At 52.2% G+C, this 21,713-nt stretch overlaps 1 protein-coding gene across 1 annotated transcript in view; it reads right to left on the minus strand.

Moving 5' to 3' along the window:
• Positions 1 to 4,426: 4,426 nt before the first annotated feature.
• The window catches only part of mast1b (microtubule associated serine/threonine kinase 1b), a gene marked incomplete at both ends in the record, with an annotated part of 27,673 nt that continues 10,386 nt past the window's right edge, over positions 4,427 to 21,713 (minus strand). Inside the window, 21 exon segments of the mRNA XM_084448491.1 lie at positions 4,427 to 6,225; positions 7,088 to 7,210; positions 7,213 to 7,274; positions 8,367 to 8,503; positions 9,027 to 9,149; positions 9,896 to 10,125; positions 10,958 to 11,191; positions 11,962 to 12,221; positions 12,808 to 12,971; positions 13,650 to 13,762; positions 13,936 to 14,058; positions 14,985 to 15,086; positions 15,331 to 15,496; positions 16,322 to 16,454; positions 16,542 to 16,680; positions 18,596 to 18,804; positions 19,106 to 19,182; positions 19,352 to 19,419; positions 19,559 to 19,691; positions 20,900 to 21,001; positions 21,599 to 21,713. The exon segment at positions 21,599 to 21,713 is cut by the window's right edge and continues 95 nt beyond it. Of these exon segments, the coding sequence (XP_084304617.1) occupies positions 4,427 to 6,225; positions 7,088 to 7,210; positions 7,213 to 7,274; positions 8,367 to 8,503; positions 9,027 to 9,149; positions 9,896 to 10,125; positions 10,958 to 11,191; positions 11,962 to 12,221; positions 12,808 to 12,971; positions 13,650 to 13,762; positions 13,936 to 14,058; positions 14,985 to 15,086; positions 15,331 to 15,496; positions 16,322 to 16,454; positions 16,542 to 16,680; positions 18,596 to 18,804; positions 19,106 to 19,182; positions 19,352 to 19,419; positions 19,559 to 19,691; positions 20,900 to 21,001; positions 21,599 to 21,713 (4,612 nt within the window).

Consider the following 21,713-nt stretch of genomic DNA (forward strand, 5'->3'; position numbering starts at 1 on the left):
TCTCTCTCCTCTCTGCTGTATGTGAACCGGGCGGCCTCTCTCTCTTCTACGGACCAGCGTATCTCTCGAGCGCCCCCTCCACACGCTCGTCTCCCCGTGCAGCGCATGCCCAGTACAGGCCTCGTTGCAGGCTGGAATGCGGCCCTGTGTTTCTACGTGGGGGATGGGTGTTACTGTGGGTGTACGAGTTATTATAGAGCACCGCAACACTGATAAATAATACTGAAGCTAAGGGAACATACATAGAACTGTAAATCATTGCATCGTTCCGTGAAAATGGTAGATCTCCGGGAGATGCAGTACACGGTATAAAACGGCAGTGTAACATTCACCAGGCAGGGTCACAATCACCGACTAGAGAGAGAGAGCCTACAGGGCATACAGTCTGTTGGCCATGATGAGACAATAGCAAGCTGCCAAGTAGCGCCTCGGCCAATCGGATGGTAGTGTGGTTGGTGGAGTTCGATGAGGAAAACAACACTAAAGATGTATCTGTGTTTATATTATACCTCCATGGTGTTTATGCTTTTATCGAGTAGCCTTATGTCTCATGAATACAGATATTAACGTTATTTCACTAGTCCTGTATGTATGAGAGAGTATGGTCAGCGTGAGCGTGGGTGAGAGAGAGTGTCGGTGTAAGTGTGTGTGTGTCGGGGGGAGGGGGGGGGTCGGTGGGTTGTCAGCTACCCAGACAGGCAGGGGGCGTTGGCTGTACAGTACTACTAGCTGTCTCCCGGGGACCTGGAGCTTTCATTTTTTTGTGGTTTTCAATATAAAACTTGGTGAAATGATTTAAGGGTGTATCAGCAGTTTTTGAACATTTTCAGCACAACAATAATACTGATAACCGTGATCATTTTGTTCACTATAATCGTGATGTGAAATTTTCACACCGTTACATCGCTACTTCAGACCTTAGTGACTGTCCTCTCCTACTACACCTCCAGACTTTTGAGTCAGTCTTCTCCTACTACGCCTCAAGTGTACCTGCCTCCATCCTCGCCCTGACGGCCGCCACAGCCAACAGGATGTCTGTGCTCTGCGTGCTCCTTGAGGGACCCGCAGGAAAAGTGAAATGGCCTAGCCAGGAACCACATGACCTTTGACCTGGGTCTGAACATCCTCCTGGTGCTGCTCCAAGCCCTGGAGATGACTTCTTTCTCAAGTGTTCTGGGAGAAGGTGGAGCTCTACAGCCAGGAGAGGCTGAAGCAGTAAGCAGTGGCACCCACACTTTTTCCATAAACGAAAAAACTAAATCAAAGATGTGAGTTTTCTTCTTTTTACTGTTCTTAACGTATTGTTGAGAGAGTATCACTCATTTGTACATTGAAAGTAATGAGGCATTTGTTTTTTCCAAATTGAGAAAAGTAGAAAAAGTCAAACACCAAAATTCAAGATATACAGAGCAGATGTGTCTCTTCAACAACAGACCCTTCATAGTCAGGCTGACAGTATTCACAACACAGACATGGTGAACTCTCTTTAACTCCAGCAACACACACACACACACACACCTCTCTGACTAGGGCAAATTGATTCCATTCAGTGTTTCCATGTGAACATCACATGGTCTGAGGAATCCTATTTCCTAATCCATTCACTCACATCCTGTCACGTGACCTTTGAACGACGGCCGAGACCTGGGTCGTCTCCTAGAGGGAATGTTCCAGAGTGTTCCAGGTTAGCAGCATCTAGACGGATCCTACAATACTAATGAGCAAACCGCTAAATAACATTTAGCAGTCTGATGCCCCTCCGATGACCTGGAAAGCAACTATTGGTTGGAAACGGTGGTGTATTGATGACCCTGTGTGTTTAGCGCTGCACCTTTAGCATCTGATAAAGGTGGGGTTTGTATGTCAGTCTGCTGATTTGGTTACACCTCTGACACACCCACCAACCGAGAGGACACCTACCTCAGAGCCCGTTGGACACCGTGTTCCGGACACATACCATTCAACCTGGAAACTGTAGCAAAACGGTGCAGTGTTTTGAGACTGAACTCACCCCTGTCTTCTCCTTCTGGGCGGGTGATCAGTGGAAGGAGGTTTGTGATTTACGGCTTGACCAACAGTCATGAATCCACAGACAGACAGAGGAGGGGCGGTTTTCTCTGTGTTTATTATCACGCTCTGCATTTGAGGCTTTTTGCATTAGTTTCACGACAGTGAAAGGGAGTACACGACACAACGGGCTACAGTGTTGAGAGTCATAGAAAAGATGTCACAGAGAAAGACGGGGACACGACAGGGGACATGGCAATATTGCAATTTTCAGTGCTATGGAATGACAGAAGTACAGCACAGAACAGGACAAGCACACTGAGTTTACAATTTAGAGAGATGAATGAAATAAGGATGCAGAGATAAAGTATTTCAGAGCAAAACAACTTAATAAAAACTGTAATAAATAGCTAAATCCGAGGATTAAAAATCAATAAATATGTTTGACACAAAATAAAGTGCAATTTGCACGCAGTATTGCGTTCATACACAAAAACACAGGCGTTTCACATCTAAATGAGTTAGTCTGATCCATTCCCTTTAGACACAGCATTCAGGAAAAACAAAATGAACACAGTCCCCTCAACAGGCGGTAGAGTAAAAATGAATGTAAAACAAAGCAAAGATGGATTCAGTCCAGTTCACACACAGTGCTCTGCTAGGGACACAACTACAGATATGTAGGATGTTTACATCTGAGCTCTCAAATCAGATCCACATCTTGAATGCTTCTGAACTACTGTACTAATAACCATGATATTGATAACAAGTAATCATTACAGACTGTTGTCAGCAGTGTCTTATGATGACCACTAGAGGTCAGTGTGGCGCAGGTCTGGATGTGTCTATGGTGTGGATGTGTCTATGGTGTGGATGTGTCTATGGTGTGGATGTGTCTATGGTGTGGATGTGTCTATGGTGTGGATGTGTCTATAGTGTGGATGTGTCTATGGTGTGGATGTGTCCTAAGTGTGGATGTGTCTATAGTGTGGATGTGTCTATAGTTTGGATGTGTCCTAAGTGTGGATGTGTCCTAAGTGTGGATGTGTCCTAAGTGTGGATGTGTCCTAAGTGTGGATGTGTCCTAAGTGTGGATGTGTCTATAGTGTGGATGTGTCTATGGCCTGGCTGTGTCTATGTTTTGGACCTGGATGTATCTAGGAGAGGTGTGGTCTCAGATCATCTTGTCAGTCTGGGCAGATCTAGAAACATCTACACACAGCAGGACTTGCATAATGAGCATTATACATCACTGTAAACAACTTGTTACCCTACTTTAAACACTGGCACCTCGTCACACACCAACATTACACAACGCTACGTTTGCGCACACAAAGACGGGAAAGATGTCAAGTCTGGCTTGCTAGAGTAGCCTACGACATCTAGGCCTACCTCCTCCTGACCACACACACACACACACACACACACACACACACATACACACACACACACACACACACACACACACACACACACACAAACACACACACACAGCGTCGTCTCTCCTAGGTAATTATTAGGTAATTGCACATTTCTCCTGGGCTGTCACGAGCACAGCTGAGCTGCTTACTGGGCTTATTGCAAAATGTCACCTCCATTCCAACATGGCTGTCCGTCACCGACACCTAACCCTAACCCTGTCTGACCCCGAGGTGGCCCAGTTCATGGCGTTAGCAGCTCATTGCATAGTGTCCCTGTGCAGCTTCTGACAGCCCAGCTCCTCTGGCCAGCCGTTACAACACACCCCTGTCTCACTCTCCTACTGTCTCTCTACCAGGCTGGTCTCAGAGAGACCCCATGAGGCCAGCACAGGTCACAGGTTGCCGTCCAGTTTATTTCCTCAATGGTTCCACCATCCTAGTCTTCTCGTGAGTACCAGGGTTACCATGTCAACAGGGTGGCGCCGGGCGTACCAGGGTGGGTTAATGCCCGTACTGCATATGGAGAGACCTGTATATGGAGAGACCAGCGAGTGGTGTATTCCTGCTGACACTGACCTGGAGTGTGTGAGGGTTGACTTCATGTTCACAGTGTTGACGAGCACACAGTCCTCCCGGCTGATGCGATGTCTCTTCTCTTTACGGTCATCTGCTCAGACACTATGTAGGACATGCATTAAGACGCAATGTGCAGGATGTAGTGGTGCACAGTACATACAGAGAACACCACACACACACACGCGCACACACACACACACACACACACACACACACTGGAGAGCATCAGGTGCATCTCCTCTTCTCTGTCTCCAGGTCGGGGTCGACAGTATTTGGGTTTTTCTTTTTTAGGCGTGAATGTTTTTTTTTCTTCCAGTCCGACCCAGAGCCTGATGTGGTCGCATGACAACGCTACAGAACTCTAACTTTAAAGGCGTGGTAGGGGAGGTTCTGAGGTTCCGGGCCGGGCCTCCTCTCCCAGCTTAGTGGTGGTGCTTGGAGGAGCCTCGTGTGGTCTTGTCGGACGGGCCGGAGCCGACCGGGCCTTGCGATGCCGCCTGGGCCTCTCGACCACCACCGCCACCACCTCCGGACAAAGCCTCGGACTTTCCTGCTGAGCCTCCCTGCCTCTGCTCACTGGTCTTGGGGGACTCCTTCCCCCTGGCTCCCTCCTGGGAGCCCATCTTCATGGGCCCCAGGACAGTCTTGGCCACGCTGGTCAGCTGGGTGACGAAGCTGGCCTTGTCGCCGGGGGAGATGGGCCGGGACCTGGAGGAGGACGGGGTGGAGGACGGGGTGGCGGAGGGGGAGGCGCAGGCGGGGGAGGAGGAGGAGGGGGAAGACGGGGACATGGGGTTCTCCTCCAGGACCTCCAGGAGGCCCCTTTCCTCCCGGGGCCCCCGGTAGCTGCTGGGGGGGGCAGAGGCTTTGTCTGCTCTGGACCTGGCTGGAGCTAGGGTGGGGGCTGGGGTCGGGGGTTGGCCTCGGACTGGGGCAGGGGCTGGAACTAACGCCTTAGCTGTAGCCGGCCCGTGGGCCGGGACCGGAGGGGCAGGTCCTTTCACCCTCTGGGTCTCCGTGGCTCCCTTCCCCCCGCCCTCCCCCGCCTGCGCGCCTCTACCGACCCTGGGCCCGTCCGGGGCTGCGCCCCTGGGCGTGGCTGCTCTGTCCGGACCCCCCGCCCCCTTGCCTCTCTCCTCTGGCCTCGCCTGGCCCCTCCCCGGGGGGCTGCTCTCAGTCTGGATGCTCTGGTGCTTCCGGGCCAGGGGCTGCTGATCCGGCGCCGTATCCGGGGCAGAGGCCCTCTCGGCGGGCTTGGTGGCACCTCCCTGGGTCGCGCCAGAGCCCGGAGCGCCGGCGGGCTGCGGGGGCCCGTCCGGGGTAGAGAGGGCCGGCTGAGCCCCCCTCGCCGCCGGACCCACCCTGCCCTGCGGAGCCTGACCAGGGGCCGGGGGCCGGCCCGCATCCCCAGCGCCGGGCCCGGCTTCTGGCTTGGGCTGAGCCCCGGGGCCCGCGGCCGCCGCCTGGGGGGCGTGGCCTGGCGGGGGGGGCGGTGCGGTCGCCTGGGGGTCCCTCTCCCTCCCCGTCAGCAGGCTGTCCCTGCTGAGGGGCGACTCCTGCCTACCCAGCCTCCTGGCCGGCCTCCCGCCCCCGGCCTCGCCCGCGAGCGGGGGAGAGGGGGAGGAGGAGGAGGAGGAGGAGGGGGGCGAGGGTGGCCCCGCGGCGTTCTCCCCCTCCATCTCCAGCAGGCTCTGCAGGCTGTGCTCGCAGTGGAACGACTCCCTCCGGTAGTCCCCGTGGCTCACCTCCAGGCTGTGCTTGCGCAGGGTGACCCCGCCGCCCGCGGCCAGCGGAGACGAGGACGACGACGACGACGACGAAGACGAGGGGAGGAGGGGCACGCCGCCGCTGCCGCCGCCTAGCTTCTCCGTAGACTGCACGCGCTGGAGCAGCGGCGAGCGCGGCGGCTCGGCGCTTTTGGGGCGGGGCCGGGACACGGGAGGGGAGGAGTGCAGCTTGGCGGGGAAGGCCTGCGTGGTGTTGGAGCTGCCCACCGTGTGGCCGGCGTGCGGCGGCGGCGGCGGCGAGGAGGTGGTGGGCGACGGTGTGTGGGCCAGCGGGGACAGGGGGATGTTGCCGGCGGACTTGCAGCGGGCCGAGCGGTACTGGCGGTGGAGTTTGGGGGAGAGGCCGTGCAGGGAGCTGGGGCGCATGTGCTGGGAGGAGGCGGCCGGGGAGTTGGGGGTGCTGGAGGCCGGGGAGGAGCTCTGAGAAGACGTACCTGAAGAGAGGAGGGGAGAGGAGGGGAGGAGGATAGAGAGGAGAGAGAGGAGGTAAGGAGAGGTGGAGAGGAGGAGAGAGATGAGGAGAGAGAGGAGGTGAGGTGAGGAGAGGTGGAGAGAGAGGAGGAGAGGAGGGGAGGAGGATAGAGATTAGGAGAGAGAGGAGGTGAGGTGAGGAGAGGAGGAGAGGAGGGGAGGAGGATAGAGGAGAGAGAGGAGGTGAGGAGAGGAGGAGAGAGAAGAGGAGAAAGAAAAGGAGAGAAGGTGAGGAGAGGAGAAGAGGAGAAAGAGAAGAGGAGAGAGAAAAAGAGAGGAGGTGAGGAGAGGAGGAGAGAGAAGAGGAGAGGAGGAGATGAGAGGAGGAGAGAGAAGAGGAGAGGGGGAGAGAAAAGAGGAGAGGAGAGGCAAAACCTGTCAATCAATCAGATTCAAAACGCGACCCTCCTCTCTAAAGACAGCAGCATCTAATCTGAACTGTGTTTAGAGTATCTATGTTACTATCTATGTTTAGAGTCTATGTGCGTTTGTGTCTATCTACTGTTTTTCTACAGTACCTAGGTGCGTAGGGTGTGAGGCGGGGCAGGGGCTCTGTGTGGGGGACCTACCCAGGTACGTGGGGTCCGGGGCGGGGCGGTAGCTCTGTGTGGGGGACCTACCCAGGTACGTGGGGTCCGGGGCGGGGCGGGTAGCTCTGTGTGGGGGACCTACCCAGGTACGTGGGGTCCGGGGCGGGGCGGTAGCTCTGTGTGGGGGACCTACCCAGGTACGTGGGGTCCGGGGCGGGGCGGTAGCTCTGTGTGGGGGACCTACCCAGGTACGTGGGGTCCGGGGTGGGGCGGTAGCTCTGTGTGGGGGACCTACCCAGGTACGTGGGGTCCGGGGCGGGGCGGTAGCTCTGCGTGGGGGAGCGTGCGGAGAGACTGTGTGTGGGGGAGGCCGGGAGGCTGTCCCCGGAGGAGAGCGAGCGGTTCAGGGAGGAGAGGCTCGGCTGGTTTGGAGCAGGTTGGACTGCTTGGTGATCTTCCTGAACAAGGAGCTGCGCTTCTTACTGCAGCGGAGGAGGGGAGAGAGGGATGAGAAGGGTGGGAGGAAGAGAGAAAGAGAGAGAGAGAGAGAGAGAAAGAGGAAGGTGGTAGGAAGACAGAGAGAGAGAGAGAGAGAGAGAGAGAGAGAGAGAGGGGGGGGGGGGGGAGACTAAATGGAGTTGTGGACATAAAAATATCTCTGATGTGTAAGATAGGATAGAAATGGTTGTTATCTGTGTAGCTAACGTTAGTGGTGTTAGCTCATTTTTGTTAGCTGTGTAGCTAATGTTAGCTGTGCAGCTAGCTGTGTCCAGTCAGAACCCCAGGCTAGCTGTGTCCAGTCAGAACCCCAGGCTAGCTGTGTCTAGTCAGAACCTCAGGCTAGCTGTGTCCAGTCAGAACCCCAGGCTAGCTGTGTCTAGTCAGAACCTCAGGCTAGCTGTGTCTAGTCAGAACCTCAGGCTAGCTGTGTCTAGTCAGAACCTCAGGCTAGCTGTGTCTAGTCAGAACCTCAGGCTAGCTGTGTCCAGTCAGAACCCCAGGCTAGCTGTGTCTAGTCAGAACCTCAGGCTAGCTGTGTCCAGTCAGAACCCCAGGCTAGCTGTGTCTAGTCAGAACCTCAGGCTAGCTGTGTCTAGTCAGAACCCCAGGCTAGCTGTGTCTAGTCAGAACCTCAGGCTAGCTGTGTCCAGTCAGAACCCCAGGCTAGCTGTGTCTAGTCAGAACCTCAGGCTAGCTGTGTCTAGTCAGAACCTCAGGCTAGCTGTGTCTAGTCAGAACCTCAGGCTAGCTGTGTCTAGTCAGAACCTCAGGCTAGCTGTGTCCAGTCAGAACCCCAGGCTAGCTGTGTCTAGTCAGAACCTCAGGCTAGCTGTGTCCAGTCAGAACCCCAGGCTAGCTGTGTCTAGTCAGAACCCCAGGCTAGCTGTGTCTAGTCAGAACCTCAGGCTAGCTGTGTCTAGTCAGAACCTCAGGCTAGCTGTGTCTAGTCAGAACCTCAGGCTAGCTGTTGTCCAGTCAGAGACATTTTAGCTGTGTCCACAGTCGGAACCCCGGTCTAGCTGTGTCCAGTCAGGCTAGCTGTGTGTCCAGTCAGAACCAGTCTAGCTGCGTACCTCTCCTGTCCCTCCTTGGCCCCTGTCTTCTTGTTGCGGCGCGCCATCTTGGACTTGTAGCTGGACTTGCGCGCCGGTCCAATCTTGATGGAGGTGTTCTCGAAGGGCGTGGTCGTCACGGTTACCTTATTTCCACTCTGTAGAGACGCCATGGAGGCACATTGTCATGGTCAGCCGTCACCATGGCGACACATTTTCATGGTTAACCATAACCTTCAAAAGCACAAAACCTCTTCTCTTTCCAGCTCTCCTCCCTCCCCCTCTTACCCCCCCCCCCCCCCCCCCCCCCCACCTTCAGTATAAACTCCACCCCCTCGGTGTGAACCAGGCTGTGGACCAACTTCCCTTTCTTCCCTCTCTCCATCCTGTCCTCTCTCATATCTCCTCTTCTCCATCCATCTCCTAGTGCACCTCCCATTCCTCCCTCTCTCCTTTCTCACTCCCTCTCCCCTCCCTCTTTCCCCTCTCTCCTCCCTCCCTCCTCCCTCCCCTCCCATCCCTCCATCCCCCCTCTCTCCCTTCTCTCCTCCCTCCATCCATCCCCCTCTCTCCCTTCTCTCCTCCCTCCCTCCCTCTCCTCTCTCCTCCCTCCCTCTCCCCCTTCTCTCCTCCCTCCCTGCTCCCTCCCTCTCCCCCCTCTCTCCTCCCTCCTTCTGTCACCTTGAGGATGAGCTCCACCACCTCTGTGTGCACCAGACCATGGACCGACTCCCCGTTCACATGCGTGATGAGGTCACCAGCACACAGCCCCGCCTCCTGGGCGGGCCCACTGTCCTCCACGTGCTGTGATTGGAGAAAATAAATATCAGTCAAAGAGCCCGAGCCTATAGCAGTCGGATCATGGTGTTTCTCCGCTGTGTGTGTGTGTGTGACTGTGTACACTTCACATGATGTTCTCACCAGACCATGTGATGTAGGTACTGACTCACCCAGACTATGTGGTGGAGGTATAGACTCATCCAGACCATGTGATGCCGGTATAGACTCACCCAGACTATGTGGCAGAGGTATAGACTCATCCAGACCATGTGATGCGGGTATAGACTCACCCAGACTATGTGATGTGTGTATAGACTCACCCAGAGCACGTGATGCAGGTATAGACTCACCCAGACTATGTGGCAGAGGTATAGACTCATCCAGACCATGTGATGCGGGTATAGACTCACCCAGACTATGTGATGTGTGTATAGACTCACCCAGAGCACGTGATGCAGGTATAGACTCACCCAGACCATGTGATGCAGGTATAGACTCACCCAGACCATGTGATGCAGGTATAGACTCACCCAGACCATGTGATGCAGGTATAGACTCACCCAGACCATGTGATGCAGGTATAGACTCACCCAGACCATGTGATGCAGGTATAGACTCACCCAGACCATGTGATGCAGGTATAGACTCACCCAGACCATGTGATGCAGGTATAGACTCACCCAGACCATGTGATGCAGGTATAGACTCACCCAGACCATGTGATGCAGGTATAGACTCACCCAGACCATGTGATGCAGGTATAGACTCACCCAGACCATGTGATGGACGCTGTAGACGTCGCTGTCTCCCATGTAGACCCGGATGGCGCGCAGCGTGAAGCCGTACTTCTTCCCCGAGCGCTGGATGGTGATGGGGGAGCGCAGCACGCTGACCGTGGGGGAGTAGTCGCGGCTCGGGGAGGAGTCACGTGAGGAGGGGTTGGAGGAGACGGAACGAGGAGACATGGGGCTCGCCAGGGGGGAGGTGCCATGCTGCTCCACTGGGAGGAGGAATTAGTTTAAGAACAGACAGAACTGCAGTCGGATGCTGATAATGACGTTAATATTGTTTCTCATGTTGACCACGCTTAGGATAATGTTGATAATAATGCTGTTGATAATGGTAATACTGCTGATAATAATGTTCATAATGTCAATAACGCTGATGATAATGTTGGTGAGAATGTTAGTGATAATGGTGACAATGTTACCAATAATGTTAATAATGCTGCTGATAATGTTGGTGATAATATCAATGCTGATGATAATGTTGTTGATAATGTCAATAACGCTGATCATAATGTTGGTGATAATGTGAATAATGCTGTTGATAATGTTAATAACGCTGACGATAATGGTGATAATGTTAATAATGCAGATGATAATGTTGTTGATGATGTTGATAATGTTGCTGATGTTAATGATGTTGACGATGTTGGTAATGTTGATGTTGATAATGTTGCTGATGTTAATGATGTTGACGATGTTGACGATGTTGGTAATGTTGATGTTGATAATGTTGCTGATGTTAATGATGTTGACGATGTTGGTAATGTTGATGTTGATAATGTTGCTGATGTTAATGATGCTGACGATGTTGGTAATTTTGATGTTGATAATGTTGCTGATGTTAATGATGTTGACGATGTTGGTAATGTTGATGTTGATAATGTTGCTGATGTTAATGATATTGACGATGTTGGTAATGTTGATGTTGATAATGTTGCTGATGTTAATGATGTTGACGGTGTTGGTAATGTTGATGTTGATAATGTTGCTGATGTTGATAGTGCTGTTGATGTTGACAGTGCTGCTGTAGTTCCTCCTCCTCACCAGCAGGGATGATGACCGACAGAGCGGTGGCGGAGGCCGACTTGATGACCTTGGTCCCGGGCCGGGAGCGTTTCTCCTGCTCCGCAGACAGCTGGTGCTGTCTGACCCTGCGTAGCACCAGGTCGCTGGCCGCCCCGCCCCGCCCCTGCGAGGGGGGGTCTGGAGACCCTGTAGCAGCACTGCAGGGCAGTGGGGCGGCGGCCATGGAGACATCAGCAGGCCTCAGCAGTTTCTCTGGGAGACAAGGGGAGACCGAGGGTCAGGTGGGGGTTAGACTGGCTGAGAATATGAGGTGAGGATATAACATTGGGCGCGTTAAGTAGCTGAGCGCTCAGCGTTATCATGCTCAATGTGAGCGCTGAGCGATTTTCAAAACCACTTAATGTTCTGCTCCAACTGAGCGCTGAGTTGCTAGGAGACGAGAACTTTTCACCTGTTGTCAATCATGTGTAACGATGCATCCTTTCGGCATCCAACCTTTTTTGGCTCAGGTGATGATGATGACTATAACGTGGTTTGGCTCAGACTGATCGTAGTTCAAAACTGCTCACTTGTGCTCTGAGCAGATCAGTCTGAGCGTAACTGAGCAACCCGTTAAGTGAATTCTGATCACTGAGCGCAACAGCTGCTCAGCTATAAATGGTAAATGGACTGCACTTATATAGCGCTTTTCCACCTTAGCGGCACTCAAAGCGCTTTACAATGGGCTCTCATTCACCCATTCACACACACATTCACACACCAATGGTGGTAGCTGCCATGCAAGGTGCTAACCTGCTCATTGGGAGCAATTTGGGGTTAGGTGTCTTGCTCAAGGACACGACATGTGGACAGTCGGAGCTGGGATTCAAACCACTGACCCTTCGATCACTGAACAACCCACTCTACCAACTGAGCTACTTACGCGCCCATTGAGTTTGGCCACAATGCTACGAATCGGCAGATATTCACTCTCTATATCTCTATCTCTATCTCTATATCTCTGACCCCCCCCCCCCGCTCACCTCCCCCCGTAGGCCCGCTGCCCTCCTTCAGGCTCACTCTCAGGTCTCCATGGCTACAAGCCGTTCCCATGGCGCCCTCTAGAGACATGCCGCGGGTCTTGACGGGGGGCTGTCTGGCCGCAGGCGCCGGCTCAGCGTCGCCCTCTGATGGCGAGGCGAAGCGCTGCGTGTCCATGAGGGCAGAGAAACGACGGCGGGCGCCGGACGGCGGGCTGGAGTCACTCTCTGTGAAGGACGACTCAGAGCAGGACAGACGCTTCCTGGAGACGACGGCAACGACAGCCTGTCAATCAGCCATCTATACATCCAGCCATTCATTCATTCATTCATGTCCAATCGTCCATCCATCCATCTATTCATGTCCAATCATCCATCCATCCATCTATTCATGTCCAATCATCCATCCATCCATTCATGTCCAATCATCCATTCATCCATCTATTCATGTCCTATCATCCATCCATCCATCCATCTATTCATGTCCAAACATCCATCCATCCATCCATCCATCCATCCATCCATTCATTCATTCATGCATGCATCCATCACTCTATTCATGTCCAATCATCCATCCATTTATTCATGTCCAATCATCCATCCATTCATTCATGTCCTATCATCCATCCATCCATCCATCCATCCATCCATCTATTCATGTCCAATCATCCATCCATTCATTCATGTCCAATCATCCATCCATTCATTCATGTCCAATCATCCATCCATTCATTCATGTCCAATCATCCGTTCATCCATCTATTCATGTCCAATCATCCATCCATCCATCCATCCATCTATTCATATCCATCCATCCATCCATCCATCCAGTGGTCCCTCCTCCCTCACATCTCAGGGGAGCCCGTCCTCCAGGTCTTGTCTCGGAGGGTGAGGCTGCCCAGGCTCTCTCTCTTGGCCCGGTCCTCCCTGGGGCCCTTGTGCTCCCGACGGGTCACAGTCACACTGGAGGCCTTGTGTTCCAGCTGGGACAGCTGCTCCATGCTGCTGTACACCTGCACACACACACACACACACACACACACATACAAATGTGCACACATACACACACACACACATAGCTTGGGGGTTAGTGTGTCAGGGATAAATCAGAAACAGAATTCGTTTTATTGCCGTTTTATTTTTCAACAGTCTAGGAATTTGATTTCGGTTGTGGTGCATAACATAAAAATAACATTGGACAGGGTGCAGCCACTAACGCCACCAGCATTCTTCTTATAAATAGAGGGGTAGAAGGAGGAGAGGAGAGAGGGATGGAAGGAGGAGGAGAGGAGAGAGGGATAAAAGGAGGAGAGAGGGATGAAAGGAGGAGGAGAGGAGAAAGGGATGAGAGGAGAGAGGCCTAAGAGAAGGAGAAGAGAGGGATGAGAGGAGAAGGAGATGGATGAGAGGAGAAGGAGATGGGTGAGAGGAGAAGGAGAGGAGAGAGGGATGAGAGGAGGAGGAGAGAGGGAGTCTGACCTTGCTGAAGCATGGGGAGCAGTAGGAGGAGGAGAGGATAGAGGGATGAGAGGAGGAGGAGAGGAGAGAGGGATGAGAGGAAGAGGAGAGGAGAGAGGAATGAGAGGAGGAGGAGAGGAGAGAGGGATGAGAGGAAGAGGAGAGAGGGATGAGAGGAGGAGGAGAGGAGAGAGGGAGGAGAGGAGGAGGAGGAAGGAGAGAGGGAGTCTGACCTTGCTGAAGCGTGGGGAGCAGGAGGAGAAGCGCCGGATCTCCAGCGGCTCGTCGTCGTCGTTGTTGTCGTCCTCGTCGTAGGAGTGGACGTGGTGGTAGCGGTCAGAACGCGCTGGAGAGACAGGATATGAGGTCACAGCAGGGGACAGGAACAGGAAACTAGTTAAGCAATTAGCACATGATAGTCCAAAGAAGAAAAAATCTGGTCTAAACAGTGACAAGCTGCGAACACAAGGCATGCGTGCAGTTCCCCTCCTGGTGGCCAGGGGGCGCTGTGCTACTCACTGTCGAAGTAGCTGGTGTCCTCCTCAGACTCCAGGTGAGGGATGAACTCGGCCTTCTGCCTCAGAACGCTGTTCCAGTCCAGCGCTGAGAAGAACGAGTGTTGCTTCACCTCGAACGCTCCTCCTAGGGACGGAGGGAGGGAGAGGGGGAGAGAGAGAGAGAGGGAGGGAAGGAGAGGAGGAGAGAGAGAGAAGGAGAGGGAAGGAGAGGGGGATAGAGAGAGGGAGGGAAGGAGAGGGGGAGAGAGAGAGAGGGAGGGAAGGAGAGGGAGAGAGAGAGAAGGAGAGAGAGAGAAGGAGAGGGAGAGAGAGAGAGATAATAGGTGTCTCAGCTACCTCCTAGTGCTGAACAAACAGCTGCAAGTTCTAGCCCCCCAGCTATCGGCTTAGCCAGGGTTAGTCTTAGCCAGGGTTCAGGTTAGGGCTAGTCTTAGTCAGGGCCCAGATTGGGGTTAGGCTTAGCCAGGGTTAGTTTTAGCCATGGCCCAGGTTAGGGTTAGGCTTAGCCAGGGTAAGTTTTAGCCAGGGCCCAGGTTAGGGTTAGGCTTAGCCAGGGTTAGTCTTAGCCAGGGCCCAGGTTAGGGTTAGGCTTAGCCAGGGTTCAGGTTAGGGCTAGTCTTAGCCAGGGTTCAGGTTGGGGTTAGGGTCAGACAGGGCCCAGATTGGGGTTAGGCTTAGCCAGGGTTAGTTTTAGCCATGGCCCAGGTTAGGGTTAGGCTTAGCCAGGGTAAGTTTTAGCCAGGGCCCAGGTTAGGGTTAGGCTTAGCCAGGGTTAGGCTTAGCCAGGGTTCAGGTTAGGGCTAGTCTTAGCCAGGGTTCAGGTTGGGGTTAGGGTCAGATAGGGTTCAGGTTGGGGTTAGGGTCAGGCAGGGTTCAGGTTGGGGTTAGGGTCAGACAGGGTTCAGGTTGGGGTTAGGATCAGGCAGGGTTCAGGTTGGGGTTAGGGTCAGGCAGGGTTCAGGTTGGGGTTAGGGTCAGACAGGGTTCAGGTTGGGGTTAGGGTCAGACAGGGTTCAGGTTGGGGTTAGGATCAGGCAGGCTGAGACTGACCGGTGCCCAGGCGGAGGAGGGGGTTGGTCTGTAGCAGGTTGGAGATGAGGTGCTGGGCGTCGCCTGGGAGAGCCTCCTCCCCCTCTGGCCACACCAGGTCATCTGGAGGAGAGAGAGAGAGAGAGAGAAGGAGAGAGAGAGAAAGAGGGAGAAGGAGAGATAGAGAAAGAGGGAGGGAGAGAGAAAGAGAGAGAGGGAGAGAGGAGAGAGAGAGAAGGAGAGAGAGTTGAGAGAGGGACAAAACTGAGCTGAGAATGAGAGACAGGTGAGAAAGAGAGAGACAGAGACAGGGCGGAAGACATAAAACAGATAAAAGAGACAGAATCCCCTGACCCTTGACCCTGACCTGTGATGACCTGTCCGAACAGCTCCTCTGGCGTGTCTCCGAAGAAGGGCACGCATCCCACCAGGAACTCGTACAGGATGATGCCCATGGCCCACCAGTCCACCGGCTTGCCGTAGCCCTGCCTCAGGATCACCTCCGGGGCGATGTACTCCGGCGTCCCGCATACCTGGGGAGGGCAGGGGTCAGAGGTCAGCTCATTTAGGAGTCGTCATCATGACCTCATCAAAACGTGAAATAAGGTTCCCACTGTGCTGTGCTGTTCTGTGTTTCTCTCTGTGGTCCTCACCTGTCTAACCCTCACCTGTCTAACCCTCACCTGTCCAACCCTCAACTGTCTAACCCTCACCTGTCTAACTCTCACCTGTCTAACCCCCACCTGTCTAACTCTCACCTGTCTAACCCTCACCTGTCTAACCCTCACCTGTCTAACTCTAACCTGTCTAACCCTCACCTGTCTAACCCTCACCTGTCTAACCCTCACCTGTCTAACTCTCACCTGTCCAACTCTCACCTGTCTAATCCTCACCTGTCTAACCCTCACCTGTCTAACTCTCACCTGTCTAACCCTCACCTGTCTAACCCTCACCTGTCTAACTCTCACCTGTCTAACCCTCACCTGTCTAACCCTCACCTGTCTAACTCTCACCTGTCTAACCCTCACCTGTCTAACTCTCACCTGTCTAGCCCTCACCTGTCTAACTCTCACCTGTCTAACCTTCTCCTGTCTAACCCTCACCTGTCCAACCCTCACCTGTCTAACCCTCACCTGTCTAACCCTCACCTGTCTAACCCTCACCTGTCTAACTCTCACCTGTCTAACCCTCACCTGTCTAACTCTCACCTGTCTAACCCTCACCTGTCTAACTTTCACCTGTCTAACCTTCTCCTGTCTAACCCTCACCTGTCTAACCCTCACCTGTCCAACCCTCACCTGTCTAACCCTCACCTGTCCAACCCTCACCTGTCTAACCCTCACCTGTCTAACCCTCACCTGTTTGTCCAGGAACTCGCGGGTGTCCTTCTCGATGTGTCCCTCGTACAGGTTGGTGGTCAGGCTCATCAGGCCCATCTTAGACAGGCCGAAGTCCGTCAGCTTGATGTGGCCCATGGAGGTGATCAGCAGACTGGACACACAAGACAGGGGTTAAACACACACACACACACACACACACACACACACAGACACACGCACACACACACAGCAGTCTTACTTGTCAGGTTTGAGGTCCCGGTGTACGATGCCGTAGTTGTGTATGTACTCCAGCGCCAGCACCGTCTCAGCGAAATACATGCGTGCCATCTCCACGGGCAACGCCCCGATGTTCTTCAGCAGCGTGGCACAGTCCCCCCCTGGAGGCAGGAAACAGCAACTACAGGGTTAGACTAACACCAGGTCAGATACCACTACTACCTTGAGGCAAGAAACTAGGGCTGGGTATCGATTCGAATTTCAAGAATCGATTCGATTCCGATTCACAAGGTTCAGAATCGATTATCACGATTCAATTTGATTTGATTCGATTCGATTCAATATCAGATTCGGTTAGTGTTACTAAAACCTGTTTTTTAGCTGTAACCTTAATTACATGACTGCCATGTTATGCAACACATCAATACTAGGGCTGGGTATCGATACTGATTTCCAAAAATGAATGAATGAATGAATCATTGAATGAATTAATGAACTATTCATTCCTTTATTTATTTATTCATTCATTCATTAAATAAAAGATCGATTTTGGGATTCATTAATCTATTCTGAATCATTTGATTCAGAATCGATTCGGAATCGATTTTTTAAACCCAGCCCTACAAGAAACTCCAGGTTAGATATATTACAGTCTGACTCAATGGATGTAGATTTTGGGGATAAGCCTTGTCATTCGTTTATTACTGCCCAATCAGTGGTGCCGATTCATGTGGTTGGCCAATCTAGACTGTGTGAAACAAAAACCGCCTAGCAACCACTCCGCCGAAGACGATTTTTATTGGTTTTGAGAAATACAGCGTTTCCCCCCCCCTCTATCCCCAAATGGTAATGAGTCCAGCCAGACCGTTCTCCAGCGCTGGCATCTCCTCTGGTCATAATCAATTCCCTATTTTACTAATTAAAATGTCCCACAGGTTATAAATTATTATCTTTACAGGGCTTTTTCAATATCAATGTCGGGGAGCTCACTTCTTATGCTGCTGAGGGATGCACACCGGCTTCTCTCAAAAACCTACATCAGTTGAGCCAGACTAGGTTTAGATATACCAGCTGACCAGACCAGGTTTAGATATACCAGCTGACCAGACCAGGTTTAGATATACCAGCTGACCAGACCAGGTTTAGATAAACCAGCTGACCAGACCAGGTTTAGATAAACCAGCTGACCAGACCAGGTTTAGATATACCAGCTGATCAGACCAGGTTTAGATATACCAGCTGACCAGACCAGGTTTAGATATACCAGCTGACCAGACCAGGTTTAGATATACCAGCTGACCAGACCAGGTTTAGATAAACCAGCTGACCAGACCAGGTTTAGATAAACCAGCTGACCAGACCAGGTTTAGATAAACCAGCTGACCAGACCAGGTTTAGATAAACCAGCTGACCAGACCAGGTTTAGATAAACCAGCTGACCAGACCAGGTTTAGATATGACATCTGATCAGACCAGGTTTAGATATACCAGCTGATCAGACCAGGTTTAGATAAACCAGCTGACCAGACCAGGTTTAGATAAACCAGCTGACCAGACCAGGTTTAGATAAACCAGCTGACCAGACCAGGTTTGTGTTACCCCCCAATGTGTTTCTTTCTGTTTTCCCACTTGATTGATGTTTTCTGAGTTTCTCTCAGTTTATTGTTCTAACCTCTGTGAACCTTCCTTTCCATCCGTTCCCAGAGAATCCCTCTGTTTAGAGAGAACATTTGGTCTGTGACATCACTGCCCTTTACCCTTTGTCTGAGTGCCCATCACCTCCCTCTATACGAAGTTATACAAGAGTCCGGTTTGCAAATCATAACATAGAATAAAACTATTGTCTTTTGTTTGAAACCAGCTTGAATCGACCACATCGCGTATTCTTTGAAATCTACCTTAAACCAAGTATATAAATACTTTCATACCAGGTTTAGATAAACCAGCTGACCAGACCAGGTTTAGATATACCAGCTGGCATGCTGCTTCATAGTATGGACAGCATCATATAGAATAGTATGGTTTGGACTATACTTCTGTACTGTAAGACTGTAAATTCTGTAAACACACACACACCTTCCACGTACTCCATGACCATACAGAGGTGTCTGCGTGTCTGGAAGGAGCAGAAGAGCGAGACCACAAAGGGGTTCTCAGCGAAGGTCAGGATGTCCCGCTCCACGAAGGCCTGCTGGATCTGGTTCCGCAGCGTCAGGTTCTGCTTGTTGATCTTCTTCATGGCGAAACGCTGACGCGTCTCCAGGTGACGCACCAGGTACACAGCCCTGGATACACACACACACAAACACACACACACACCCGTACACACACAAACACACACACACACACACACAAACACAGATAGAGAGAGAGATAACTTCGTTAAACTGGTGTCACAACGTCTCCACTCCTGAAACAATCCAATCTACATTGAAGACCATCTAGCTGCTAGTAAAGGCTACACTATAAAGATTAAAAAGAAAGACAGACTAATGCTATTTCTGTTTCCTTCTCCTCTCCTCCTCCTCCCCTCCTCTCCTCCTCCCCTCTCCTCCCCTCCCCTCTCCTCCCCTCTCCTCCTCTCACCCGTAGGCTCCATTGCTGATTAGCTTGATGGTCTGGAAGTCCGTTTCCTCTGGGGGCTTCATGGTCCTGATCTTGCCCTGAGGAAAGACAGCACAGTTGGGTCTGAGCTGGCCTGGACCTGGGCATCCTGGGGGGAAGGCAGGGAGTGGTGGAGGTGGGTGGGGCATGGTGGAGGTGGGCGGGTGTGGTTGAAGTGGGCGGGGCATGGTGGAGGTGGGCGGGGCATGGTGGAGGTTCTTCACTCACCTCTGTAGAGTCATCAGTCTCCGGAGTCAGAGGTCCCTCACTGTCATAACTGTCCAGGTTCACCATCTCTACACACACACATAAACACACAAATAAACACACACATACACACAGAGCAAGATCATGATGAAGATGGACACCCCATTTGAGATTTTCAGAAGCAGTAGGCCTAATTGTGTTCATTTTGTTACAATGTGCCCCCCTCACCCTCTATGGGGTCGCGGGTGAGACCCAGCTGGCTGATGATGTAACGCGGGATATCCGTCTTCATCAGCTGTCCCTCCTTGGCGTGGTCCTCCGCTGCCTCCAGCAGGTGGTAGAACTCCTCAGGGTTGAACTCCTGGCAGGGGAAAACTTTCAATGTGACACACACATATATACAGGAGGGGGGAAGACATTCAGTGTGACACATACATACAGGAGGGGGGAAGACATTCAGTGTGACACACACAGATATACAGGAGAGCTGAATCCCAAATCGTGCACTTAGGCGAAAGTGCAGAGCACTCGCGGCCTTGTGCCCTTACATGCGCGTTCCCGCTAAGTCCACAAGGGCTCAGGGTAGTTCCAAAACGGAATTGCTAGGTCCACAAGTGCGCCACGCCGCCATTTTGCGCACTGTAACCGCACTTACCGAAAGTCCGCAATTTCACGGACTTAGGAGCAGAAAATACCCACAGCCCACCGCGTCTCATGTGACACAGTGCTTGAGTGCATCCGAGTCATGATCCGAGTGCATCACACATAAATGATGACATTTGCAGATAACACAACATTTATCTTGAAATCCAAATGCTGCAAACATATCCCACCCAACCTAATTTTTAAATTATTATTAAATTAAAACAGACGTCAATCGGTCAATTTGCAGAGCTGAAGGGAGCGTCAGAGCAGCCTCTGCGTCGGAGGAACGCGGCAGCCAATGAAAACGAAGTGGGAGGGGCATTGAGCGAAACTGGGAGTGCTGTCCCATTTAATTCACGGCCCTGCACCCTCTGGCCCTTCCAGCTGACGTCAATTAAGTGCTCAGGCCTCAGGCCACAAGTGCGAGGGGCCGCAAGTGCGGTTTGCGCACTCAGATTGGGATTCAGCTGAGGTGTGTGTGTGTGTGTGTGTGTGTGTGTGTGTGGGTGGGTGGTTTTGTGTACGCTCTGCTACCTCGAGGCGACTGGTTGCCCCGTCACTCCGAGGCCGTCACTCACCTCTTCAAGAAGTACTACCAGGATCCTCCCTCTTAAGCACCTATTGTATTATTAGTTTGCTATTCTTCACTTTGCCTTCAGCAAGTTCTGGTGAGTAGTAGTACACTGACTACCTATGTTAAATGCAATTATTGTAAGTTGCTTTGGATAAAATGACTTTTAAATGACTGTAATGTAATGTACTGTAATGCACTGTAATATAATGTACTGTAATGTAATGTAATGTACTGTAATGCACTGTAATATAATGTACTGTAATGTAATGTAATGTACTGTAATGTTCTGTAATGTAATGTAATGTAATGTAATGTACTGTAATGTTCTGTAATGTAATGCATGATCTCACCAGACACTCCAGCAGCCTGGCAGGCCTGGCGATGATGATGAGGAGTTTCTTCACCAGCTCTGTGACGAAGGCTACCTCGGAACTCTCAGACCGATCATACGCCTGGGGGGGGAGAGAGAGAGAGAGAGAGAGAGAGAGAGACAAACAGAAAGAGAGAGAGAGAATGAGGAGGACAGAGATTAGATGCAGGTTAGGGTTATATTAGGAGTTACGTGGGATCAAAGTTCATATGCCAGCAGGCCTGACTAATCCAACCACACCTACATTTGAATCAGACGTGTCTAATCAAGCCTCGGAGTTCCCCAACCGCTCTGACCAATCACACGTTCCGTTACACATCTAGAACTCAGCTCTGATCTGCTCTGACCAATCACACGTTCCGTTACACATCTAGAACTCAGTTCTGATCTGCTCTGACCAATCAAACGTTCCGTTACACATCTAGACCTTAGTTAGCCTTGAGGATCCATTAAGGGGGGCTTGCTAGTGGGGTTGCTAGGGAGTGTATCTCAGTGTCTCACTTCCTTCAGAAAGTTCTCTGGATCAGGGTTTGGGGCGTATAAGGGGAATTTGGGGTTGCTAGGGGGGGGGTCTGGGGTTGCTAGGGGGTATCTGGGGTTGCTAGGGGGAATCTGAGGTTGCTAGGGGGGTTCTGGGTTTGCTAGGGGGGATCTAGGGTTGCTAGGGGGGGTGTCTCACATCGTTCAGCAGCTTCTCCATGTTCTCCTGCAGCTCAAAGAAGTAGACGGTGGTGATCAGGCCCTCCTGAGATGTAGTCAGGCAGTCCCTGGACAGCTCAACGATCTGGTGGTGG

Source organism: Borostomias antarcticus (assembly GCF_949987555.1).
Source record: "Borostomias antarcticus genome assembly, chromosome: 14".
Lineage (NCBI taxonomy): Eukaryota > Metazoa > Chordata > Actinopteri > Stomiiformes > Stomiidae > Borostomias > Borostomias antarcticus.